Genomic DNA, 27,476 nt, shown 5'->3' on the forward strand with positions numbered 1-27,476 from the left:
TCAAACGGGCTGGCCTTTGTAAGCTAAATGGGCCAGTGTTGGGCCGTCGCACATGTCGACATATCATAGGCACCTACCTGACCAAATGACGAGCTGACACGTGTTTCCTCCAGCCAATGAGAATTTTACACGTGGAAAATCCCCATTGGTCCGGGCTGTTAACGGGTTATCAGATCCAAAACCGGACCCGATAGCTTAACGGCGACCTGTTACGGTGGATGCCACGTGTCGGTTACCCTTGACGAAAGCAATTCCATGACGCGTCATTTATCGTCATGGAAGTGAACACTTCCGTGATGATAATTTTGGTATTGTCATGGAACACTTCTACGACAACACAAGTATGACTATCTTGATTCTGTCATAAAATCGTCATGGATGTACATGCATGATAGAAAACGTGACCTAATGTGACAAACATGTATCATCACGGAAGTGTATTTTTTTGTAGTGTAAGGGTTTGCCTGGGTGAGATTGTAAGTGAGGAGCAGAGTGCGTTTGTCCCCGGCCGGCTTATCACAGACAATGTTCTGATTGCACATGAGAGCGTGTATGCAATGAAGAAGAGAAGGGGGGCAATGCGGTTTGTGCAGTCAAGCTAGACATGATGAAGGCTTACGATAGAGTCGAGTGGCATTACCTAGAAGCGATCATGTTAAAGCTTGGTTTCGGTGTGGAGTTCATACAACTGATACTGAAATGTGTGACTTATGTGCGCTTCTCTGTTCGTGTCAATGGTGAACTGCTGCATTTCTTTTCTCCCTCGCGGGGTTTCCAACAAGGTGACCCAATTTCACCTTATCTGTTCCTTTTATGTGCTGGAGGGTTTACTTCTCTGCTCAACAGATTTGGTGGTATACATGTGGATAAAGGAATTCATGTAAGCTATCGATCGCCATGGATTAATCATCTGTTGTTTGCAGATGACGGTTTGATCTTTATCCAGGCCCAAAACCAGAGTGCTCACATGCTAAATGAGATTTTGCCGATTTATGAAACGTGTTCGGGTCAGGCTGTAAACAAGGAGAAGAGTTTTATTTACTTTAGTCCCAGTACTTTAGCTCCTCTCTGACAAGTGTTCAAACAAATTCTGAATATTTTCGTTGAAGCTTTTAGCGAGCGGTACCTTGGTCTACCTACTACGGTAGGGAGGATCACTAGCGAAACTTTTGACCATATTGGAGAAAGAATTAGAAGTAAACTCCAAGGTGGGTATGAAAGGATGATTTCTTGTGCAGGAAGGGAGGTACGTCTCAAAGCTGTAGCTCAAGCAATCCCTACCTTCAGTATGAGCTGTTTTAAGTTGACTAAGAAAGTGTGCAAAGGTATGGCTTCTTATATGTCTAAGTACTGGTGGAGTAGCTCCCTTGATGGTCGGTCAATGCATTGGTTATCCTGGGAGGCACTTGCACAACCAAAAGTTAAAGGGGGAATGGGTTTTCGTGCTCTTCAGATGTTTAATATTGCTCTCCTTGGTAAACATGGATGGAGGCTACTTACAGAACCGGATTCCCGGTGTGATCGAGTCTTAAAAGGAAGTTTCCCTCTTGTGATTTTATGCAAGCCACTGTGCCAAAGAACTCATTAGCTACTTGGCGGGCTATTGTGGAGGGGAGGAAAGCACTGCATACATGCCTGATCAAGCGGATAGGGGACGACACAACTGTGTCGATCTGGGACGATAAGTGGATCCCAAACATACTAAAAATGACCCTAGTAGCAAGGCTTGGTAATGCTCAGATTTCTCTTGTCTTGGATCTTATTGATAATGAGAACTGGACTTGGAAAAGTGATCTTGTGAAAGCTTCTTTTACACCCCCGGACGCTGATGCAATTCTTAATATTTTGCGTATGGAAGGGGGAGATGATTTTTTGGCTTGGGTGGGTGAGAGGATTGGGACTTATACTGTAAAGTCGGTGTATCAATCTCTAATGATTCAGAACGAGCAACATGCTCTAGAAAAAGGGACGATAACGGAATCTTCAGAGACAGATAAACAGTTGTGGAAACTTCAAGTTTTGCCCAAGGTATGAGTATTCTCGTGGCGAGTTATGCGAGGGATTCTCCCCGTCGAAAGGCTGCTGAAGTATCGTCATGTCTCAACTGAAAGCAAGTGCAAGGTTTGCATGTGTGAAGAGGAGGACATGATGCACGCACTTCTGAACTGCTCACACGCCAGGAGGTTCTGGAATGAGGCACCGGAGTGGCTTGGTGTCAAACGCCCGGACTTACATCCTTTGACATGGACAAAGGACATATTGTGTGATCCTATGTTTTCAGAGGTTGATAGGGCAAAGCTTGTACCAATCATGTGGTCTATCTGGACATCTCAGTATAACATTACCCATGACAATCATCGGATTGATCCTGTTCAGTCTACGAAGCTGACGAGAGAAGCACTGGCGCTTCTTAATCTACCTCACGAGCATGAACGCATTATGCCTGGCCATGGCTGGCGACCTCCAGAGGACGAATGGATGAAGATTAACACTGATGGTAGTGTTTCTATGGACGAGCGTTGTGGAGGTGTGGGAGGGGTGGCTCGCTCCTATACTTCCCTACACGCAGCATGGTGTAAACCATATGCCGGCATCACGGACCCGCTTATTACCGAAGTTCTTGCAGTCCGGGATGGTGTTATTTTTGCAAAGCTTCGGGGCTATGATAAGGTCGTCGTCGAGACGGACTGTTTGGAGATTGTCAATCTCTGCAACTCGCGCCAGGTTCTTCCAGCTGTTGCGGCGCCCATGCGTCTTGGTTTAAATCTTTTGTTATTCAACATGTATTTAGATCAGCAAATTTTGCTGCCCATCTTTTTGACAGAGTGCTGGATAGATTCTACTCCTAGTTTTCTTGTAACTTGCCTCTTACCAGATTCTGATGGGATGGTTGATGTTGAATAAAGCTCCCAAATTAACGCGCAAAAATAAAAAAAGTTCAAAAAAAACCCCGCAAAAATAAAAAAAAGTTGAGGACCAAGCGTGTAGTTTCCTCGCAACAGTTCTCCCCTGCGTCGGCAGTCTCCGGACTCACGCGAGCACCGGCCCCCCTTCCCACAACACACCTCCTCAATTCCCACTCCCTACCACCCGACCCCCTCCTACCTGGCCCGCTGTTAGCCGTCCCGGATCTCCGCATCCAGATCGCCGAGACGCCACCCTCTGGAGCAGCTGGCGTCCTCACCGCCGGACCCAACCTCCGTCGCCTACTCCCCGCACAGCTCACTCTTCACCGCCGGGACCCCCTCCGCCGCGTGCTACCTCGCCAACTCCTCACTCTCGGGATCAGGTTAGCTTGTTTGCCATGGGGTGAGGTTCGTTTTAGTGGATCAGCAACTTCATGCCTACCTCGAATTGTATACCGTAGATTTGACTCTCTGTTAATTTTTACGGGTTGATCCGAAAGTTCATCTGACCCTTGATGTGCTACTATGATGGATGGTAATGATTGAAACTACATATAACTGATGCACCACATTTCAGTTTGCTGATTGATACATTAAGTGCTGCTTAACCTTTAGTTTCCTGGTCACAACATGTTCTGTATGCTAGCAATTTGTCTCTGTTTTTCATCTTTGGGATTATGCTGCCAAGACCAGATTCATGTGCACTTAATGCTGGCCTTCCTTTTGCTGGCATTGATATACTTTTCTTCTCTCTAGCATTCTTTTCACCGTTCATTAGCACAGACAATGTTGAAAAGACACTACTATATTGCCAGTAAACAACCATACTAAATTCTCAGTGCTTTTCTCAACGCTCACCGCTTATACCAATGCTAAGCATAGTACATTGGTGTGATTCTATTTTTTAGATGAATCATTTTGGTAGGAAACGACAACACCTAATTGTGATAGTAGAGAGAAAGTACACATGATATAACATATGGCCGTTTGGTCGATAGTGATATATCTAGTCTAAGAAATCAAACTTGAGATAGTACTACAAGGGCACAAATTGCTCAAATCAGCTTAGGATAACAAGGGCCCAATTTTTCATTTGTGCACTGCCGTACTATGTTTAGAGATAGAGAGCTGTTGTAGAGCAGCATCCTATCTCTGCTGGGGAACAAGTAGTCATGTTCCTCTTAGTACTCGACCATAACCATAGGTTTAGGTCTATGCAACCGACGTTGGATAGGGTAGGCAAAATTCTGGACGGCATGAGGCAGGGATGTGGGTCGAATCGGGGTGTGAAGAACAAGAATCTGTTGAGGAGGCAAATTCTGTAGAAGTTGAGGTCTTCGGCATCAACCCTGTCAGCTGCTGCTGCTGGCGTGGCCAAGCCCTAGCCGCAAGGTTGGAAGGAGTCCGGAGACCAACGAGGCGGTGAGATGAGACCACAAGTCCATCTCATCCTATCAGGCTAGAGACCACAAGAATTTCAAGGAGACTAGTCCTACATGACACTCCACTAATTCTCTTATTAAAGCTCTTCTGAGACCAATCCACGTCCATGTTGTGACATGTCAGCGTCGCAAGATTGTATTGCTAGTGTAATGGTGACATGCTGATCTTACGTAGATTGTATATATGTGATTATTATTATTTACTTCCAACTAGTCAATGTGTACGTGCAATGCACGTTAATTTGGAAGTATATTAAATGCATGCGGATATTAAGTAGGATATTCTTTGCATGTTATTATGTGATTAGCACTATATTTGGCATGAAATTAACTGCACGCTAAACGTGTTGAGCGCTCGACATTGAAGCAGTCTAGGTCGTTCGATTGACATGATTTGATGGCCGAGATTAATTGGATCTGCCCCTTTGGGTCTTTTTATATTGGTATAGATAGAAAGCTACATATTTTGGGCTGTTCCATACTTACATTAATATAGACTCTTAATTACTATAATGCCAACATCTACTCCCAGTTTCAAGTCAACTTAATAATTTATGCTAAAAAGATGCACAGATCATACTGTCCCTTAAGGGCAAAAAACATGATAGCTTTTTCATCAGCGGTATTCCAGAAATTTTGGACTAAAATTACAGCTCAGGAAACCAGCCTAACTAAAAGCTAGCCCACCCATGTCCCTTGGCAGCCAGCCAAAATCCATTTCTGGAGAAGCTTTAGCCTCCCAACATGTCAATCATATGGTTGAATGAACATGTTACAAGAGTTTGTCCTCTGCGGCCTTTGCTAAAGATGATATTTACTGCATTGAGTTTGCAGTAGGTTGTTAGCGCACAGTGGGCAAATTCAAGTATAGTTCAGACTATAGTTTTTCTGTATGCATTTATACTAACTTTTTATAGAATTTGGGCCCGCTATAGCCAAGGCTTGGGAGGGAAGCAAGGTATGATTAGGATTCACATGCTTCTTGCTTAGGAGGCAATCAACATCTTCATCACTGTAGGATATGTGACAGTGAAGCTCTTTAATCTGGTTCAGCGACCTGTGAAGAGGCAGGGAGTTGATAGGCCATAAGGTGTGCCGAGACTCTGATTGTCAGTGGCGGAGCTACATTCATTTCTCTGGGCGGGCCAAAACAGGCCAGATTAACAAATACCATTAAAATTTTGCGCTTAGGGCCCAGATTCAGCGCTGCTCTTGACTGAAATCTTTCTGGGTTGGGCGGGCCATGGCCTGGTTTGGCCCAGCCGTAGCTCCGCCACTGGTGATTGGTATCTAATGTTGCCATTGGTTTCTCCATATAGGCTACCTGCATTATAGCTTCTTGTACTTATAGTTCCACAGACCATATGACTTGAAATGAATCTTCTCTTGACTCCTTAAAGGTCAGCAACCTAGTGCGTAAAATGCGGTTCTTACCGTTCATCTTGGGAGATCGACTGATCATTGACTATTGTTAGATGTCCTGCTCGATTACTCAATGTTTTTCTGATCTTTTTCGTTTTTGGGTTGGGTGGCATGGAGGTCATGTTATGGAACATCTGTTGTTCAAGCTTGAGATTATGAAGGTGTGGTTGTATTAATCTCTGTCTTACAGCAACCCAGAGCATGCTGTAGTTTACTTTGTTTGAATCTCTTTCTCTTCTTATTATAGGATGTGAAATACTTACGAAGGTCGCTTTTGAGCCATTCCTATTCTGGCCACTTATGCAGTTCATATTTTTGTCCTGTAAATTATGACCTGAACCCAGTAGTTGCTTTTGCAGGTGGATGTCCACCTGTACTTTGATTGAAGACAACTAACTTTGTTGTTCCTGAGGGCAAGAAGTAATGATCCGACCAGGCTCCAAGGAGTCACAAATTTATGATAACAATAGTCAGAAAGTTTATCCTCAGCCAATTGATGAAAATATGAATCAGAACATGGACACGATGGACAGTATGATTGGAAGGATATTCAACAACATATCCTCTTTAAAAGCTGCATACATTCAGCTGCAGGAAGCTCACACCCCTTACGACCCGGACAAGATCCAAACTGCTGATAAGCTTGTCATAGATGAGCTCACGAGGCTTTCAGAACTCAAGCATACTTACAGAGAGAAAAATCCTAAGCCAGTAGCAGCATCACCTCAAGATTCACACTTGCTTTCTGAAATACAGGAGCAGCAGAACTTGCTAAAGACATATGAGGTCATGGTGAAGAAGTTCCAGTCACAGATCCAGAATAGAGATACCGAGATTACCCTTTTACAGCAGCAAATTGATGAGGCGAAACATCGGAAATCAAAGCTGGAGAAGAAATTGAAACAGAGGGGCTTACTTAACAAAGAATCTGAGGAATCTGATGAAGAAGAGAACTACTTCTCTATTGAGCTGACACCAAGTTTATTTACATCTGCTGCAGATAATGCATACCAATCAATACACGATTTCTCAAAGCCCTTGATCAACATGATGAAAGCTGCTGGGTGGGATCTCGATGCGGCTGCTAACGCAATTGAACCTGATGTAGTTTACACAAGGAGAGCTCATAAGAAGTATGCATTTGAGTCCTATATCTGCCAAAGAATGTTCAGTGGTTTCCATGAAGAGAGCTTTTCCATCAAGGCTGCTACTGCCAGTGTGTCCAATGAGGCTTTCTTCCACCAGTTCCTTGCAGTGCGAGCCATGGATCCTCTTGATGTATTGAGCCAGAACCCAGATTCGGTTTTCGGAAAGTTCTGCAGAAGCAAATACCTGTTACTTGTGCATCCAAAAATGGAAGGCTCTTTCTTCGGTAACATGGATCAGAGAAACTACGTCATGAGCGGTGGCCATCCAAGGACAGCTTTCTATCAGGCATTTCTCAAGTTGGCGAAGTCCATATGGTTATTGCACAGGCTGGCGTACTCTTTCGATCCAAAGGTCAGGGTCTTCCAAGTGAAAAAGGGAAGCGAGTTCTCGGAGATTCACATGGAAAGCGTAGTCAAGAACATGGTCTTGGATGAAAGTGCCGAGAGGCCTAAAGTAGGTTTAATGGTGATGCCTGGTTTCTTGATTGGGACTAGCGTCATACAGGCCCGAGTGTACCTATCAGATGTCAAATATGCTGACTGAAAATGCTGCAGTTGCTTGGGAAGATTCAGGGCGTATTAGTTCCTGCGGGCTCATTTAGTTGCATCTGAAATGGCGGGGGACTTTGTGTGTCTGTGTCGTGTGTGATGCTACCTGAAAGGATGTTATTCAGATGAAATGTGGTAGTCTAGCAACACGTTTGTGAAAGACTTTCGTATGCTTGTCTTTTTAAGACTAGAATGTTTGTTCTCTCTGTTGCGTGATGTAATCCTGTCCAGTGTTTGGTATATATATATTGTTGGTTTGATTTGGATGTTGCAGCCTATGTGATGACTGCACAACCCTTTTCATGTTGCCATGTACTGTATGTAAGTATTCTTGTTGGTGTCTAATCTGGTTTTTGTACTGTAATACTATATGTGTACTGTAATTCCTTTTGTTTGTGTTCTGTACTGTGTAAATTTTGAGGTTTCACAGTTTCTCGCGAATACGCAAAAATTCTGTGTATCTTCCTTTTTTTATGACATCACTGTGTATCTTCCCATTGATATAGAAGGAGAGGTTCGGAGGTTTACACACTTGGGATACGTACATACATATACAAATGGAATAACTGAATCGTTTTAGAAGTACACGGGGAGGTACAGTTTCTCCTCAAAGCATCAACGTCCCAGTGATGGTCCTGGTTTCCCAACAGTTGCGTCCTGGCTCGTTGGGCTAGGCCTTCTAACTGAATGGGCCCGAGCCTTCCCAAAATGGGCTGCACGGCTTTACCATCGTGCGGGCTTCTTCTCTTCTACCAACTCCTCCCCCATCCGTTCTGGGCTTCTGGCCAATCTCATTCTCGCCGGCCCTGTTCGTGCGAGAGCAGAGGAGACGGAGGTTTGCTAGGTTTTAGCGCGGGTGCGGCGGCGCGGTCCTGCCGTTGTGTGTTAGGTTGGCCGGAGCAAGCGAGCGGGATGCCAAAGGGCGACGACGCGCTCGCGCGGAAGCGCGGGAAGGTGCGTCGCAAGCGGATGCGCAGCAGCGAGAACGCCGTCTCCACGCGCGTCGCCGCCATCATCGCCTCCAAGCGCCGCCGCAAGACCGGCAAGCGCCGCGGCTGCGAGGGCATGTGCTTCTCCCTCCCTTGCCCCGAGGACCCCTTCAACGAGCGCCACGGCAAGAAGCGCAAGACCGAAGACGCCGCCGACACCAACGACGACCACAAGAAGAAAAGCAAGGGTTCCAAGAAGCAGGAGCGGGCCACCGGTCCTAATGCCATACCCGTGCGGAAGAAGGAGACGGGGGAGGACCGGCTGGAGTATGACCGGCCGTCCAAGTTCCTGGTGGTCTGCCTCAACGCCATCCGGGACGGGGCGGGGGCATCCGAGGAGGACGGCGGCGGCATCCACGACACCGCCTCCTGGGGCATGGAGCTCTGGAAGTCCTGCGCGGCGTCCCCGCCTTCGGACGTGCTCGACACCAGCTACCAGTACGCCACCCGGGAGCAGACGGCGTGGCTCGTCTCCACGGCCTGCGACATCGTCGCCAGGAAGGAGAAGCTCGGAGTGGTTGTCTCATGCCCCTTCCTCCTCTACCTCGTCCCTTCCCAGGAAAAGGCGGTGCAAGTGAGTACTAGCATCCTGCTATCTCCACCTTCTTGTTCTTGATGTTGCAATGTCTAGTAGTACCACCAGGAACAAGGTTTAATTGTTCTAGTGATTTACTTGGTATTGCTTGAACAGGTGCGTTCAATATGTAAACCGCTGAAGTCTCTTGGAATACATTCAGTGAGCTTGCATCCTGGCGCTTCCATAGAGCACCAGATTTCTGGGTATGCTTTCTTCAGTCACTAGTCTCATATACAGTATCAATGTATCATGAATGTGAATATCTTGTGACTGTAGAGCCCATGGATGCATTTGTATGCACAATCCTAATTCATTTTCTGTTGTCTCTATATCAGATTAAAGAGCTGTGAGCCCGAGTTTCTTATATCTACCCCGGAGAGGCTCCTTGAACTGGTCTCACTAAAGGCAATTGACATATCGAATGTATCAATGCTGGTGCGAAAATTTGATATTTTGGTGTCTTCTTGATGATATTTCATATCAGTTCACTTGTATTTATTATCCTGATGCTTGTCAGTATTTCACTTTGAAAGCTATGTGCTCTGCAATTCTTTTAGTGAGCAGTATAGCCTACTTAGTGGCCTCACAAGTTTTATTTACTGTCAAGTCCTAGCATTGTCATTAATCTAGTTACGCTAACATCAAGAATAACTTCTTCTAACAGGTCATTGATGGACTAAAGGATTTCATGGACCTTAATATCATCAAAGAACTTCGTTCTATTCGAGGTACCATATCAGGTGATGCACAGGTAACTATATTTAGTGGTCAATGTGACCAGAGTGCGGCAACAGTGGCAAGAAATCTACTACATGGGAGAATTACAAAGCTTACCACGAATGATTCTGTTACTTCTCGAAGTGCATTTGTAGCACAGCATGTACACTTCTGTACTAAAGAGGAGAAGACATCAAAGGTAATTGGAGTGTGCAGGCAGAGGTGTCCTGCTTATTCTTACTTCATTACCTACTTACATGCATGTCCTGAATTCATGGTTCATAGTTTTTTAGCTGCAGTTCATTAAACTTTAGAACGTTTTGCTGATTACTCAGGAGTCAGGAGTCAGACACTGACAAGGTCTTCTATTTTTTCAGGTTAAGGAAATTCTTGAGCATGTTTTAGAAAACCATGCTAGTAAGACAGCAAAGGTTTTGCTAGTAGCCGCGAATGATAATGAAGCGCAGAAACTCTCTTCATCCCTGAAACTGGAAATCCTCACAGTGAATGATGGCTCGCAAGGCAGCACCTTTACCGTATGCAGCAGGTACAGTGAACCATTTCAATACGTCTTTTTGTGTCATTCCCTATCTGGGAAGACAACTGAGAACATGTGAAACATAGCCAATATTTCCCCCCCAAACTTTTCAATTTGAAGCCATATTGCCAAGGCTTTGTGTTTTCACTTTCAGATTAATTTTTAACTGCACCACTTTTTTGATTAATAACTATGTTGTGGCACTGTGACATTGACGACTTACATGTTCCTTTGTATCTACTTGCAGCATGGGGCTTATCAATGTCCTTGTGAAAGGCTGTGAGAGCTTAGCAACATCAGGTGTTGAGGAATTTGAGATTGTGTTGGTCGCGGACTTGCCTCCTTCATTTGATGATTATGTTGAGATCCTCACCAGGACAGCTCGTCACACGGTTGCAGGGGAGGTGCATGTTATCGTCTCTAAGACTGATGCTGCTCATGCAAAGCCCTTGGCTGATGTTCTTGCAAACAGTGGACAGGCGGTGCCTAAGTTGCTAAGACAATTAATTGACAAGAATCACTCCTGATGCAATATTCCTTTCTACTTATGCGGGGTCACCGAGCAATTTTGTCAGCGTCAAGTGTTTTGCCTTCTTCTTTTCCATGTAATTCTCGTGTGTCGATTATTATCTCTTGCCTTGATGTAGCGCATTTAAATTTAAATTTTATGATGAATATGCGACAAGGCCCTTCCTGTAAGAACCGAAGTGCATTCTATATATTATCTGAAAGGAACTGTTGCGATGAGTTTTGTTTGAAGACGAAATGTAAGTTTTTGCTGTGCTCACCAAATCCTTGTATGTTCTGACAGAATTTTGCAACACACAAAAAAATACTATACGTCTTCTTGAATGGAAGGCGTAATTTGAAAATCCGCGTTGTACGGGTTCTTCTTCGGGAACATCTTCGCGGGAAACTCGACCCAAACCACACATCCTTCTGGGTACCGTCCAAATCAGAGGGGCGGATAAAATCCCACAAATGCTCCTCTTCGCTCCCACCCCGCCGCCGTCGCCGGCCACCGCTCACCGGCGACCGGGTGGCAGCGCTGCCTCGTGCATCCGCTGCTCGAGCGTGCGCGAGCTTGATAGGTCCCCAAGCCGCCCGCCGCTACCGCCGCTGGCGGAGGCGAAGCGGGTGGTGCTGGTGCGGCACGGGCAGAGCACCTGGAACGCGGATGGACGCATCCAGGGGAGCTCCGACTTCTCCGTGCTCACGCCCAAGGGGGAGTCCCAAGCGGAGACCTCCCGCCTCATGCTCCTCGCCGACTCCTTCGACGCCTGCTTCACCAGCCCGCTCGCCCGGTCCCGCCGCACCGCGGAGATCATCTGGGACACCCGCGATAAGGACCTCATCCCGGACTACGACCTCCGCGAGATCGACCTCTATTCCTTCCAGGTGGGCACCTGCTCGCTCGCTCGCTCGCTTGATGTTTGTGCAAATGCTTGGCAGCCGGCAGGTGCTTGCGGAAATGCCATACCGACGAGCTGGATTTTTGTTTGCAGGGGCTCTTGAAGCATGAAGGGAAGGAGAAGTACGGGGCTCTGTTCCAGCAGTGGCAGAAGAATCCATCAGACTGCAGCATCGATGGACACTACCCAGTGCGGGAGCTCTGGGACCGAGCGCAGGGCTGCTGGGAGAGGATCCTGACACACGAGGGCAAGTCAGTTCTTGTGGTTGCTCACAATGCAGTTAACCAAGCGCTCGTCGCCACATCCTTGGGTAAGGTGTAACCAGATTTTGGTTTGGATGTTATAATGATTAGGGCGTGTTCACAGTTGGTGTGTTTGTGTTTAGGACTTGGCACGGAGTACTTTCGGACTCTGCTCCAGAGCAACTGTGGCGCTAGTGTGCTGGATTTCACCCCACAGCCCGGCGGGCGCCCTCCAAGTGTGTGCCTTAACCGCTTAAATCAGGTGACTGTAACTTTGTTTGCATAACTGAACTTTGCTTTCCTTTGTAACCAAAAAATTTCTGCTGACGCAGTGTGCTGAAATTTGAGTTTCATGCTTACTGGAAGTCCGAAACACACTATTAATATGAACCTTCTACTCCTTGCCTGTTTGTGTTAGCACGAGACCTTCTACTCTTATATCAACTTCGAGATTAAAGGAACTAGCAGGGCAGCCTGCTTCATTTGCATGGCTAGATTTGCTACAATCTTATTACCATTAGCGGATACAACCTAGGTGCTTTAGAACAATGTGCAGGATATTTAGGTGTTTTCATTAAACATTGTAATGTTGTGGGAAGTTTGAACTTTGAAGCAACAATACATCCTCAGTACGGAAATATTGCACCGAGCATTCCTCTGCTTCTAGATAGTTGCAGGAATGCAACTAATGTTAATGAAAGTTGTCGATTCCACTGCACTTACTTGCTATTATTATTAATGACATATTTCAACCACCAAGCATTACTTATCTGTCTCAATACCATTGTTTGACAATGTTGACTTGTTGTGAGGTGTCCTCTTTTTTCAGGCTTCTTGCGAAGTAATAGATGACTTATTAGTGTTATATCTGTCATGTCAGTTTCTAGTACTTATGAGCAAGCATGGTGGCTTATTTCCACTGTTTTAATAAGACAACACATACTGTTTCCAGAGAAAACAGATATGAAGTAATCGAACAATGAAAAATGTGGTTTAATCTTTTGCTCATGTTTCTATTTCGTACAGACTCCGAGCTCTCCTATTTCTGCCGAAAGTTCTGCAGGTAGAAAGTCGAGCAAGCGGATCATTCTAGTTTGTCAAGGGGCTACACAGAGCAGTTCTGAGGTATGGATTTTCCTTGTGTGCACGCATGCATGAAGAAGGTTGCACTTGTTCTTGGGATCAAGCCATGAAGACACCAGGATCTTATTTTCTAATTCCTGGGATTAATGATCTAGACACCTATGGCAGTCAAAACTATATAGCCTTAATAGCACACTGCACCATCTGTACTCTTTTGAGTTACATATATTGTCCTTTTGAACTCCAGGGTAGTTTAGGCGGAGTGGGTTATGCACCGCTGAACATGCTGGGTGTTATACAGGTAATTCACATTTTGTGTCATACAGCGCCAATTTATTTCATTTCCAGTACAACAGCTAAGCTCATATTCGGTCACACACTTTCAGGCTCAGAAGACTGCGGAACTGCTTCTAGATCTGAAGGTGAACAGTATTATCTGTAGCCCACAAGTCGCAGCTGTTGATACCGCAACTGCCATATGTGAGGTAAATATAAGTTTCACTAACCGCAACATTTAGTTAGTTGCTTTCTATCTTATTTGTACCAATTTTTCACTTGCGCGATCTGATCTCATGGAGTCACTTGCAGGTCCAAGAGGCTGCTGGTTGCTTAGGTGCTGACTGTGTGCCTCGTTACGTTGAAATGAAGAATTTGCTCGGACTCGAAATTGATGATGCCTTTCTAACAAAGCAAAAGGTTAGACCATTTACAGTTTCAGTGGTTATGATGAGCGGCATTACACTGGCTTTACTTTGAAGGCCTTTTATATGTCCTGAAAGGCTGAAACGTCATTGAGATGAATTCATTACGAAGACACCCACAAATCATGACATCTATAATTCAGAACTACTATTAGCACTGATCATATACTTCCTTTTCTTGTTAAAGCTATCTCATGCGCAGATTGGCTGGCACCTTTCTCTAAGAGAAATTAGACTGTTACTCGGAAACTTTACAAAACCAAACATGAACATTTCACATTTCCGGGGCTGAAAATTAACAATCCCCCCGTTCTCTGCAGAGCCTTGAACAGATAGTTCAGTCTGGTTGGATGGGTGGCATGGAACACCAAAAGCTAAAGACACTGTGGGCTCAGTCAGAGGATGCATGGCAAGCTTTGGTAAACGAATTGCCAGAGGATGATGGTGCTGAGTCAGACCGAGTCGTTGTCGCCATCGGCCATCCTGCCATCCACCTAGGACTGCTCTGCAGGTGTCTGAACCTAACAATGGATTACATGCCGTCTTTTCATCTGGACGACGGCAGCATCAGCGTGATCGATTTTCCGGATGGGCCGAAAGGAGGAGGTATTGTCAGATGCACGAATTACACGGCCCATTTGGGCAGATGGTCGGTACCCATCACAAAATCAACAGAAAACAATGATGAATTCTGAATTAATTTTTGTACAGAGGTAATTAACATCTCCTGTTTTTTTCGCTGTAAAAAGAAACATCTTCCATTTCTTGGTGGGAGTACCATCCTTAAGGAAAATGAATTGAGCTTGTAGATATCATACACTGATGTAAATGGCATCTTCCTAGTTTTTATTTGTGAAGATCATTTCATTCACTATACAACATAAGTTTCCAAAAGAAGATTTGTCAAAGTAGAGTATTATTTAGAGGATTTGGAGCTCCTGGGTGCACACACCCCCCCCCCCCCCCCCCCCCCCCCCCCCCCCGCGGCGGTATGAACATTAAATTTTAAAAATGCCGGGGAAAATTCAAAAAATCTGGGATTTTGGGATATCAAACTGGATGCCCAATAAATTCCCGTGTAAAGTTTCTTCAAAAAAATAGCAGGAAATGTATTCTCAGTAAAAAAGACAAAAAAAATCTATGTATAGAAAAAAACTGTTTGGATGGATCATAGGTTGGACTGTAGTTTCTTCGCCACAGATACATTTCTTGGTTTTTTTTCATGAAACTTCACACGGGAGTAGATTGGTCACCCAAGTTTGATATTCCAAGATTTCAGGTTTTTCTGAATTTTCCTGGTATTTTGTAATTTAATATTTATATAGGGGTGGAGCACCCAAGGGCTCATGTGTATTTCCCATTATTTATGCTACTATCATATTGTTTCAACAGTATTATTTGTGCATGGAAATTTGTGTAGATATACTCCAGTCGTGATGTGTATGCTCCCAATCTCAGTGGTTATCAACTGGTGACTGGTGAGAGATAACGTGGACTGTGACAAAAGCGGTTGGCCATGATCGATCTGCATGGAGGCATGCATGCGACACGTGGACCCCTCCTTCCACGTGTACCTCGTCATCCTCGAGCAGCTCGACATGGCTACTGCATGCGCCCTCGAACCTTCGCCTAGTTCGCTCCATTCCCTACGTACGGTGCTAGGCTCCTGGTGTACACCTGTTAACCTGTAGCTCATCCCCGATGGATCCAGGACCCCACCACCCGTCCACGTACAACCACCACCACCACCACTACCCCTTCTTGCCGGCCGCCGGACCGCCCACCGCTGGCGGCGACACCCTTCTCTTCCTCCTCGCCATCCCGGCAGGCTGGCTCGTCCGGCTGGTTGCCTTCCTCGGAGAGCGCGTCATCTCCGCGGTCCTCGCCCTCGTGGTCCTCCCCGGCGCGACGCTGGTGGGCGAGCTGCGCACCGTCCCTGCGGCTGCGGCCTCCCTCGCCCGGCGCGCCGCCGTGGGGGCGCTCGCCGCGGCGTTCACCTTCGCGGCCCTGGCGGTCGCGTTAGTCGCGTCCCTGCTGCTCGGCTTCGTCCTTATCCGGCACTGGGTCGAGGACCCGGTCACCGTGCGCCAGCCGCTCTACTTCGACTACACCGAGCCGCAGCCGAGCGCCGCCGTGGCCCTCGGCCCCCCGGCGGGACACTCCGTGAGGGTGTCCATGTCGCTGCTGCTGCCAGACTCCGACCACAACCGTCAGATTGGCGTGTTCCAGGTCCAAATTCGCAGTCCAAATCTCTTGGAATTTAACCTGACCATCTGCAACCTACTGATTTCCCATCTGTTAAAACCTCACATTCAGATTAAAACAGAGGCGATCGCTCCAAGTGGAAGCACCATCGCTTCAGCCACCCAGCCATACATGCTGAGGTACAAGAGCGCTCCGGTGCGGCTAGCGCAGTCCACGCTGACAATCGTGCCGCTCGCCTTGGGCATGCGCAGCGAGAGCCAGTCGGCAACGCTGAAGCTGCTGCAGTACTGGGAAGGCCACGACCGTCACAGGAGGACACGGCTCATCAGAGTCTCTCTGCAGCCAAGAGCCATGACAGTGCACCTGCCCCAGGTGTACAGAGCAGAGATCACCGTGCAGACGGCGCTTCCATGGTTCAAGGCCGTGGCGCGCAGCTTGAAATGGACAATGTGTGTGTGGCTATCTTTCTGGGTCTATGTCATTCTCTCCCTGCTCGCGGTTCGTTGGGTCTGGCCACTAGCGCTATCTGCATCGGACAGTCACAGGGGGTTATCTGATCATCAAGTCAATGGGAAGACAATTGCTGCTAATCTGGGTGGAGGAGATACAGGCCAGAGCTCACATGAGGGATCATCAAGAGGTGGTGCTGTGAAGTGGAGGGACAGGAGAGGCAGGAGGAAAGCACAACAAACGACGCATGGCGGCATGGAGCTCAAGCTCGCCGAGGGGTCGTCTTCTAGCTCTGCAGTGGCTGAGACTGATGAAGTCGTCGACGACGATCATGGGGAGCCACTTGCTGCTCGATTGCCCGTGTCCGATTCTTGTTAGTTCAGTCAGTGCAGTGTGCTGTAAAGTTTATGCTGACCGTTGATCACAGTTTGGTACACGCCATGTGTAGGAGATCTGAAGGGCTTCCATACGGAACGGCATATAATAACGCAAATAAATGGCAAAGATATATATATCATGTATTAATCGATAAGCTGCAGGGAGTCACGTAATTTGCGTTCCTTATTCATGTTGGTACCACGCTTTTAGTGTTTGGTTGACATGAGCTGTGTATGGTCTCCTTTGGTCACAGATGTTGGATAGATGAGGACGGAGTAGTAGCTTGTTACCGTTTCAGAGACTTTCAGGTCAGCCTCTAAGCAATTATATGTCTTTGCACACTTTCTAGTCATGGAGATTATAACCACTTGCTTTCCTGTGATACCCATTTTACCGCAAATTGTATTGTGTTTTCTTTTGCTTAGATCCATATCTAGTTGAATCACTTAAATACAGAAGCATTTTATGTAAGCTGTATGGCTTAGGAGATGAAAATGGGGAATATAATGGTGTAACTCAGATAATGTACAGTCAGATGGTTGAAAATCCAACTTCGCTTGCTTAGCTGCATGAATTTTGCCAATTCATTCGATTTATGGGATCATGTAGCTTTGTTTGATGTTAAAAACTGTCCTTCGAGTATTTTAATCATTCGCAAACTTCCTTCAGAGAGGAGTTATATAAAGATGACAGGGACAATTTCAGAACAGCAAGCCATATCATTTTTGTGGTATGCAAATAAACATTTTATACCTTTGAGAATCCATTTGTTGGTTGTCTAGAGACTGGAAATTAAATTCGTAGCAGTGAAGTTCCCATCGTCATCATTTATAGCGCTGGACCATGTAGCACATGCTGTCATAGTACACATAAGCATATACCTACCATGTCATTTTCTTCGCCAACTAATCATATAGGAGTATATTTTTAGCCAACTCTGCAGCAGGCATCATGGCTTACCGATGCATGCTTAAGTCCTGATTTTGCATGACAAGGAAATCATGTATGAGCTACAGTATATGGAAAGAACCAGATTGAGGGGGTCCGCTCCAAATGTCTTGCTATGCACAAGGTGCTCATGCATGTGATGAGTTCAGCTCCATGTTTTCTTAGTGACAGGGTTAGTCACTTCAGAAATAAATGTGTGCGTTTGAGGTCCTATCTGCGTAAAAGGTCCTAATTGTATTTCAAGTGCACAAAACTGTTGAAGCTGGGGGCTGTATTGCTGTTGGGCAACTAAGTTGAGGTCCTTATAAATCTGTGGGTTTCACAGGGGGATATCTAATAATCAAATCGTTCGCATGAGCAGCGCATATCTTTTAATTTGCTGGGCAGTGTTGATCGCCAGAAAATAACATGTCTGTACTCCAGCAGTGATAATGAGTCACTTGCAGACTAATGAGACTGCGAAAGATTCTTCAATTTCTAAGTGTTCCATGCCAAACAAGAGCCAAGTAGGCTGATGTTGGAACAGAAGTCCTGATATTGATAGAAATCATATTCTCTTGAGCAGGTGCAACTTAGATCTAGCTTATAGGAGTATTCCAACACCCAACCACATCATGGAAGGAAGAGGACAAGTGAGCAACCTGCTCTCCTCCTTCCTGATGCATGCATAGCCTTGCTTCTGCCGGCTAGCGTAATAATATACATATCCTCTCCCCAGTTGCATAATGTTATCTTGTCCATCAGTTTCCTAGTGGGTCTGAAACCGAAAGGCCTCTTTTGTCAACTTGTGCCTGCTGCATTTTAAAAACCTTTCGTTCCTGGCTTGCTCTAGTTTAACAAAGATTAAGAGACATTGCCCACTGCAAAAACTTCATCTATCTATCTATCTGTTTTATTTCTGAATTTTTTTTGATTTTGGTGCTCTAAACATACAGGAATGCACTCGTATAAATCCCCTTAATCAGAGTTGTACTTGGGCTGCACGATATTTTTTGCATCTCCCTGTGGTGTCTGTACATTCACCTTCGTGCCAAGTGAATTAATATATGCTGATTTCTCTTGCTAAGCCCACATCATTTGATCATCATCTACCATCTGATAAGTTAGCTGATCTGCCGTACCAACATTTCACAGTGCTCTAGGATCAAGTCCTACGCTTTGCCAGTGAGTTGCATTCTCACGTAACATAGCAGACTCCGTAAATCTAGTGCATACGGATTGCGCATCTTGTAACATTCTTATTTACGTATCAGATAGCATTCGAGGCGTAACTGACGGACCATGGGGGGCTGGTGCAGAGTTTTGCAGTTGCGTTTCGGCGCGGCGCATCTCATGCCATGTGTTTGTGGGAATTATACGGGCTAAGTGACAAGGTAGAAAGTCTTTTGCTACTCTTATTTTCCATCCATCTCACCTTGTGTGATGTTGTAATTTCGTTACTTGGTCCTCAATCATTGAGAGGTTAGAACTTCCTGCTCTGCATTAAAAGAATGAAAGTAACAAGAGAGGATGCATTAGTATTCAGCTGGGATCATATATTTCATTCATATACGCATGTTGTCATGGGACCATGAAGAGTGACGCTTCCATGATCCATTCCCATTGGCCACCCTCAACATTTCGCTGTCTGAGACAATGATCGGATCAGCCTGTCTTAGTCACTTGTTTCACCGTGCTGTTTGGTTTCTGTTATTTTTATCTGAACAATTTTTGCAACTCAAATTATGCCCACCTTTGTGTCAGGCCCTGTTCATGCCCTTCCCCTGTTCCTGCGTGCCGGTAGTCTTGACAGCCGTAGATCTCTCATCATGCGTCCCTGGTGATAGGATAACGGTTCACCAGCTCAAGGCATCTCTCCTCCCTCGATCTGCCATCCAACGGCTGCTGATGCTCGCGAGTTGATGTAGCTGTCTCCGACAACGCATGTGCTCTGTTTTCTTAATTTCTGCTTTTGCTTTCCTGTAATGGCTATAAAGCCAGCCACCAGCGTGTGAGTGGGTATGATCATTTGTATTGGGTGTAAACCCTAGCCGCCGGTGGCGAGCTAAACTACTTTCCCCAATTTCCTCATCAAGAAACCCTAATTTCGAGCTCTGTTCTTCTCTTAAATTGCTGCCGTGTGTTTGAGATTGCATAATTCAGAGCTCTGGTCCTGACAATTGGTATCGTGAGCTAGTCTTTCCTCGGAGGCGGTGTGATTTGGGGCAGCGTCGGGGTTGGTTTTGGCCGTAAAATCCCTCTACATGCTCGAATCAGGCGGCAGTGAATCTAGGAGGCGGCCGGAGTGGCAGAGTTCGGGTACAGTTAGAATTGTAGCCTGGTTGCGGGAGAAAAAGATCTCTGGTGGTAAAACCCCAGCTCCTACGATCTGACCGTGTACCAGAGGAGGCGGGCGTTGGCGACGGTGTAGGCGGCGGCGACGAGTTAGTTCCCTCCCTCCCAACCCTCTGGTGGGAATTGCTGAAGCGGGCTAGATGACGGGCCCTGTGGATTCAGGATCAACAGCGGAGTTGCAGCTCGAGTCCCTCGAATTGGACATCAAGACGCTGAAGCGGGACAAAGAAGAAGATCGCAAAGAATTTCAGTAGTTTCAAGCAACAGTAAACAGAAACTTTGCAACTATGCAGAAGAACTTTGACAAGATTCAAGATAACTTCAGACGTTTGCTGTTAGACCCGGATCCTGTACCAGCAGACGAAGAAGAAGAAGGCCAAGGCAGTGTTCAAGTAAAGGACAACCAAAACCGCTCTCCTCAAATAGCTCCAGGTAGGCCGAAGCAGCTACAAGCACCAACTCCACCCTCAGGTACAATGTCAGAGAAAGGAGTCACCTTGCCAGTTGGGACAACAACACTTCGAGATCATACTGGAAAGGAACTGCATTTGGATGGCACTCTGAAAGTACCTTATAGACATCCAAATTTTGGCCAGGCCAAAGAGACAGCACCAAACATAGTGGTACAACTTGATGAAGTACATGGTGAAGAAGCTGCTGATCAGCAAAACAGAAGATGGCCCAATACTCCAGTTGATGGAAGAAGAAATGTTCTGACAGTCAAACCAACAAAGTTGAACATTTCGAAAATTGAGGGGCATGATCCAAAGTATTGGATCCAGAATCTAGAGCAGTATTTTGCTGCAGCAAGAACCCCTATTGAGCATAGAACCGAAGTGGCCATATCTTACCTGAAAGGGCCTGCTGTTAAGTGGTGGAGAGGAACAGGATATGCTCCCAGCAATGTTCCATGGCACAAGTTCTGTTCCTACATTTCTGACTGATTTTCTATAGACTCTGCTTGTGATATTATCAGCTCCTTCCATGCAGCACAACAGATGACTACAGTTACTGCTTATGTGGAGCACTTTGAACAGCTAATGAACACCATGAGAAGAGAAAACCCTGGAATCCCTGATGATTATTATGTTTCTAGTTTTGTGGCAGGACTTAACCCATACATCAAAAGTCATGTGGAGTGTTTCAAGCCTAAGGACATGCAAACTGCTGTGTGGTATGCGAGGAGAATGGAAAAAGCTCAGCCTCCAACTCCAACTGTGCAAACTAAGCCCTATGTTCCCCAACCCAGAGGCAAGTATTGTTTGACCAGACCAAAACCAATGTGCCCAATGCCACACCAAATAGAAAAATGATATCCAGCAAGCAAAGCAAAATCAGGTGTGTTATAAGTGCAGAGAACCATGGGTGCCTGGCCATAGACAGGTCTGCAAAATGAGCCAGAGAGCCCAGATACAAGCATTACAAGTCCAGGAAGCTGAAAACCCTGAAACAATATTTGTCACAGACTTTGATGACCCTGACTTGGAAGCAACTGAGCCATTATCTGAGGAGGCAGTGTTGAGAGTGTCAATGCATGCTGCTATGGGCATAGGATCAACAAGAAATACTTTCATCCTGACTATAAAGTTAGGAAATACTGTCGCTACAGCATTGGTGGATAGTGGCAGTACTTCCACTTTCATTTCTCCTGAAATGGCAAGCAAACTTCCTGTTATTCCAAGCCCTACACCTAAAATAAAGGTGGTAGTTGCTAGTGGAGGAGTATTATGGACTGAATTTCAGGCAAAGAATTGCCCATATGAAATACAAGGTCACCACTTTAATGACAGTTTCAGGGTGTTAAAATTAAAAGGCTATGACATGATTTTGGGGGTAGGTTGGCTCAGGAAATATAGCCCAATTCAAATGGACTTTATTAAAATTGAGATGAAAATTTCTGACAGCGTTGGACAGTTTATAACCTTTGTGGATGAAACTGTTCCTCTGACTCCTGTAACTGAGGCCAAAGACAACACTGAGAAACTGCTAGAGCAAGTTGTTTGTGGGTTCTTCTTGTTTACAACTTCTGGTCATGAATTCACAGCTGCTAGTCAAGAAATTCCTGCAGAGTTACAACCACTGTTGGAACAGTATGAAAAAGTGTTTCAGGAACCCATTGAGTTTCCTCCAAGCAGACCTTGTGATCACAGAATCCCATTAGTAGAAGGGGCAAAGGTTGTTAACCAAAGACCATACAGAATTCCTCACCATCAGAAAGAAATATTGGAGAAAATAATTCAAGAGCTGCTAAAGAATGGTGTTATAGACCTAGCACCAGCCCATTTTCCTCTCCTGTGTTACTAGTCAAAAAAAAAGATGGCTCTTGGAGACTATGTACTGATTACAGGAAATTAAATGCCATCACTATCAAAAATAAATATCCCATCCCTGTTATTGAGGACCTCCTGGATCAGCTCAAAGGAGCAAGGGTATTTTCCAAAATTGATCTCAGAAATGGATATCACCAAATCAGGATGGCCGAAGAAGACATACCAAAAACTGCATTCACTACTCACATGGGGCTCTTTGAGTTTCTAGTTATGTCATTTGGACTAACTAATGGCCCTCCTACATTCCAAGCATTGATGAATTTCCTGTTTGGCCATCTCAAGTTTGTTGTGGTTTTGTTTGATGACATCTTAGTGTTCAGTTTCTCCATGGAAGAGCACAAGGGCCACTTGAAGCAAGTGTTTGGCATATTACAAACAAACAAATTATATGCAAAAATAGAGAAGTGCTCTTTTGGACAGCAAGAAATTGAGTACTCGGGACATGTCATTAACTCAGAGGGAGTGTCTACTGACCCATCCAAGATACAAGCTATTAAAAACTGGCCAGCTCCTAGTACAGTGACTGAGTTGAGAAGCTTCTTAGAGCTAAGTGGATATTACAGGAGATTTATCCAAGGCTATGGGGTAATCTGCAGACCTCTGTTTGACTGCTTAAAGAAAGAGGGCTTTGCTTGGAAAGAGGAGCAACATGAAGCATTTGTAACATTGAAAAACAAGCTCACAAATACTCATGTGTTGGCTCTACCTGATTTCTCCAAACCCTTCATTTTAGAAATAAATGCTTGTGGATATGGATTGGGAGCTGTATTGATGCAAGAGGGAAAGCCTATCTCTTATTACAGCAAAAGTATTGGTCCTAAGGCAGCTGCAATGAGCACTTATGACAAAGAAGCTTTGGCCATAATTGAAGCAGTTAAGAAATGGAAACATTATTTTTTATCAACTGCCCTAGTTATCAGAACTAATCAGGAAAGTCTGAAATACATTCAGGACCAGAAGATTACTGAGGGCATTCAACACAAACTATTGTTGAAATTGCTGGGGTACAACTTCATTATTGAGTACAAAAAAGGGAAAGAAAATAAGGTAGCAGATGCCTTATCCAGAGTAAAGCACATGATTTCTGCATTAACTGCAACTGCTGCCTCTCCCACTTGGGTCAAAGAAGTAATTAGGAGCTACCATAATGATGATAAGATCAAAGATCTCATTGCTGAAAGTACTGTGGATAAGTCCAGAAACACTGCTTATTCTTTCAACAATGGTATCCTCAGATTTCATAACAAGATTGTAGTGGGAACAACTACTAATCTCAGGCAGGAAATCCTCCAGATATTCCACAATTCAGAACTAGGGGGCCACTCTGGACAAAGAGCAACTTACCAGAGAGTTAAGTTCGTATTTCATTGGCAGGGTCTGAAACAAGATGTTGTGACATTTGTGAAGAATTGCCCTGTTTGCCAATTGAACAAAGCTGAGTACACTCCCTACCCTGGATTACTAGAGCCACTTCCTGTACCAGATTTTGCTTGGGCACATGTGAGCATGGATTTTGTGGAGGGACTGCCAACATCTGAACACAAAAATTTAATCCTGGTAGTAGTTGACAAATTTACTAAATATTCTCATTTCATTGCTATGAGGCATCCCATAATAGTGCAATATGTGGCCAGAGCATTTTTTGACAATGTTTTCAGATTACATGGCATTCCACTAGTGATAGTAACCGACAGAGATAGAATTTTCACAAGCAACTTGTGGCAACAATTGTTCAAGTCTCTGAAAATCAAGTTGCACATGAGCACCAGCTATCACCCACAAACTGATGGTCAAACAGAAAGGGTTAATCAGTGCCTGGAAAACTACTTGAGGTGTATGTGTTTCCAGCAACCAAGGAAGTGGCATGGATGGTTGGCCCTAGCTGAGTGGTGGTACAACACTTCCTTCCACACCTCTCTGAAAATGACACTTTTTCAAGCCTTGTATGGATTTCCTCCCCCCAATGATAGCAGAATCAACACTGCCAGATGCTATTTGTGAGGATAATGAGGATCTGCTACACAACAGGGAGCTGGCACTTGAAGTGATCAAACAAAATCTTCTTAAAGCACAATCTAGAATGAAAAACTTTGCTGACAAGAAGAGAAAGGAAAGAGAGTTTACAGTGGGAGAAATGTAAGAAAGTTACAGCCTTACAGACACACATCTCTAAGTCTGCATAGGCATCTTAAGCTTCATTCTAAGTTCTATGGACCATTCAGAGTCCTTGAAAGAATTGGAAACCATGCTTACAAACTATTGTTACCAGAGGGCTGTCAGCTACATGACACATTCCATGTCAGCCAATTGAAAAAGCACATTGGACCAGCAGTCATTCCTTCACCCAAGTTACCACTGGTTGGCCCTGATGGTATCATCAAGATAGAACCTGAAGCTGTGCTGGAAAGAACACTCATTCGAAGGAAGCAAGGAAACATCACCATTCCTATGGTCAGGTGGTTAATCAAATGGAACAACCTGCCAGTGGAGGAGGCCACTTGGGAGGACTCAACGTTTATCCAAAAAGTTTTCCCTGCTTTCAGAGCTTGAGGACAAGCTCGGTCTCAATTGGGGGGTATTGTCAGGCCCTGTTCATGCCCTTCCCCTGTTCGTGCGTGCCGGTAGTCTTGACAGCCGTAGATCTCTCATCATGCGGCCCTGGTGATAGGATAACGGTTCACCAGCTCAAGGCATCTCTCCTCCGTCGATCTGCCATCCAACGGCTGCTGACGCTCGCGAGTTGCTGTAGCTGTCTCCGACAACGCATGTGCTCTGTTTTCTTTATTTCTGCTTTTGCTTTCCTGTAATGGCTATAAAGCCAGCCACCAACGTGTGAGTGGGTATGATCATTTGTATTGGGTGTAAACCCTAGCCGCCGGTGGCGAGCTAAACTACTTTCCCCAATTTCCTCATCAAGAAACCCTAGTTTCGAGCTCGGTTCTTCTCTTAAATTGCTGTTGTGTGTTTGAGATTGCATAATTCAAAGCTTTGGTCCTGACACTTTGTGCGTGCGTGTGTGTGCGCGCGCGCGCACGTGCATGTGTGTGCACCATCCTTGCACGGGGTTATGCTTATTAACCTGATGTTCCATTTCTAGCTGATGCCCCCCAAAGGACACCTCAGCAGAACAAGCTTCATACTAATTGCCTTTGCACAACCATATGCGATCTGTTTCGTGCTATCAAACCATTTGGCATCGTGTGATTCATGATGCTTTTATTCCTTCCATTCCAAGATATAATCAGTCAAATGCAATAATAAGATATTTTGAATATTTCAATAAATTTGTTTTTGCAGGTAGAATATTTTTTTTATTTTTAATATTTCAATATTGACTACATGTAAACTGAAATGAGTGAACAAGCACACTAAAAAAATGTGTATACATTTGATTCATAAAATGTTTAGAGCATCTTATATTTGAGAACGGAGGACATGTTATATTTGTGAAAGGAGGGAGTACCTTGCACATACACACACACACAAATAAAATCATGCAACTATACCACTACCTTTTTACCATGGTAACTATCCCACTACTTGTCTTTCCATTTTTTTATGTGATAGGAGTATGTACCAAGTATTTAACTGTATCCCTCAAAAAAATTATTTAATTGTAAACACAAGCGCATGCCCCCTTGCATGTACATTTGTTTCTTCTCGCACAGTTGTATGTAAGCCGCTTTAACTTCTTTTTGGTGTAAATCGATTTCGCGTTGGAAGGAAGATGGACATGAGGAGAAAGGAGGCTTGAGGTAGAAGACACACCACAACCGTGCGATGAATATCTGTGGGCATCTCTAGCACATCCCCTAAAACCTATATTTGGGGAAAAGTGAGTTTTAGGGAGTTAAGCACTAGCTAGCAGATCCCTCAAACCAACTTTACTAAAAATTATAAGTTTGGCTTCCAAAATAATCCCCAGTTGACTATATTTGGTCCAACTAGCAACCCTTGAGTAAGAGTATGGAGACAGTTGCGCAATCTCCACGCAATGTTCCTGTCGTCCACCTTACCTTCTGCCCCCACCCCACCCCCTCCGGGCCATCCCGCCGCGTTTTCAACTACCCTAAGCCGATGATGCATTGGTAGATGCACGGGGAAGTAAGACCAAATCATCGCGATGCAAGATCGAACCAACAAGAAGCAATGCCAAATCAATGAGAAGCAAGACCAAATCAACAAGATGTAAGCCAAAATCAAGTGGATGCAAGCCTAAAGAAGAAAACATAAGAAGCTTCGCCTTGCGCTTGTAGTGGCTGTCATGATTTGGTTCTTAATCCATGGATCATTTGCAGATCTTCTTTTGGCAGGAGCTATTGCATTGATGATGCTCTTAGAGCATCTCCAACAGCCGCTCAACGCGCCGCGCGTAAAAAACTCATTTGCCGCGCGCCGTTCGCCTGGTTTGGCGCGGTCGGCAGCGCTGGCTTCAGCAGCCGCGTCAAAATTAAGCGCGCGCGTAGCTCCAGCGGCCGCGCTAAAATGCAACGCGCGCTAAACATTACGTACATTTTTTAATAAAACAATAAATAAAATTCATAGATAAAAAACGATACATAGATATTTTACATAGTTCCATAGCATAGATAGATAAAAACTAAGGTGCAATGACATAAACTACTAGATAGTGCAACTACAGCCTACTCCCACTCGTCGTCACCATCATCATCATCGCCATCCTCGCTGGTCTGGTCCGAGGTATCGAGCCACATGTCCTCCCAACGATCATCATCAGACGTAAAGATCGTCTGCCCACCATTCTGAACGATTTCGCACTGCGATATCGCCAGGGCCTTCCGCCGACGCCTGTCCAACCACTCATCGCGGCAACTTTGCGTCTCCTCCTCGCGGCGCCTTGCCCAGTAGGCTTGCTCGTGGGTGACGTCCTCCGGGTGGCGCGGGCGCCACTCCGCCATGACCCGCTCGTCCTCCTGGGCGACGAGGAGGCGGCGCTGCCGCTCAGCATGCTCCGCACGGTCTTGTGCCGTGTTAAGACGAGGCGGCGGGGCGACGTCCAGCGCCTACTGGAGCGTGTAGACGTCCTGGAAGTTCATCTGCGGGCGGCCTCGTGCGCTGTCTCGAAGGTGCCGAGCCCGAGCCGG

The 27,476-nt window shown here is 45.5% G+C and overlaps 4 protein-coding genes across 4 annotated transcripts; all 4 read left to right on the plus strand.

The window, feature by feature from the left end:
* Positions 1-3,031: 3,031 nt before the first annotated feature.
* Positions 3,032-7,733, plus strand: LOC109781287 (protein GRAVITROPIC IN THE LIGHT 1). Its single transcript, XM_020339891.4, has 2 exons — positions 3,032-3,289; positions 6,130-7,733. The coding sequence occupies exon 2, from the start codon at positions 6,194-6,196 to the stop codon at positions 7,460-7,462; it is 1,269 nt and encodes a 422-aa protein (XP_020195480.1). The 5' UTR covers positions 3,032-3,289; positions 6,130-6,193; the 3' UTR covers positions 7,463-7,733.
* A 510-nt stretch (positions 7,734-8,243) lies between these two features.
* Positions 8,244-11,035, plus strand: LOC109781286 (pre-mRNA-processing ATP-dependent RNA helicase prp5). Its single transcript, XM_020339890.3, has 6 exons — positions 8,244-9,030; positions 9,148-9,236; positions 9,369-9,468; positions 9,698-9,949; positions 10,128-10,297; positions 10,536-11,035. The coding sequence occupies exons 1-6, from the start codon at positions 8,380-8,382 to the stop codon at positions 10,813-10,815; spliced, it is 1,542 nt and encodes a 513-aa protein (XP_020195479.1). The 5' UTR covers positions 8,244-8,379; the 3' UTR covers positions 10,816-11,035.
* A 160-nt stretch (positions 11,036-11,195) lies between these two features.
* LOC109781284 (2-carboxy-D-arabinitol-1-phosphatase) lies at positions 11,196-14,620 on the plus strand. Its single transcript, XM_020339888.4, has 8 exons — positions 11,196-11,686; positions 11,794-12,010; positions 12,086-12,204; positions 12,969-13,067; positions 13,273-13,326; positions 13,412-13,510; positions 13,614-13,721; positions 14,047-14,620. Exons 1-8 carry the CDS (start codon positions 11,270-11,272, stop codon positions 14,419-14,421), a joined length of 1,488 nt encoding a protein of 495 aa, XP_020195477.1. The 5' UTR covers positions 11,196-11,269; the 3' UTR covers positions 14,422-14,620.
* A 744-nt stretch (positions 14,621-15,364) lies between these two features.
* LOC109781285 (seipin-1) lies at positions 15,365-16,913 on the plus strand. Its single transcript, XM_020339889.4, has 2 exons — positions 15,365-15,955; positions 16,043-16,913. The coding sequence occupies exons 1-2, from the start codon at positions 15,428-15,430 to the stop codon at positions 16,757-16,759; spliced, it is 1,245 nt and encodes a 414-aa protein (XP_020195478.1). The 5' UTR covers positions 15,365-15,427; the 3' UTR covers positions 16,760-16,913.
* The last annotated feature ends 10,563 nt before the right edge of the window (positions 16,914-27,476 follow it).

This window comes from Aegilops tauschii, chromosome 4 (assembly GCF_002575655.3).
Source record: "Aegilops tauschii subsp. strangulata cultivar AL8/78 chromosome 4, Aet v6.0, whole genome shotgun sequence".
In the NCBI taxonomy this organism is placed as follows: Eukaryota; Viridiplantae; Streptophyta; class Magnoliopsida; order Poales; family Poaceae; genus Aegilops; species Aegilops tauschii.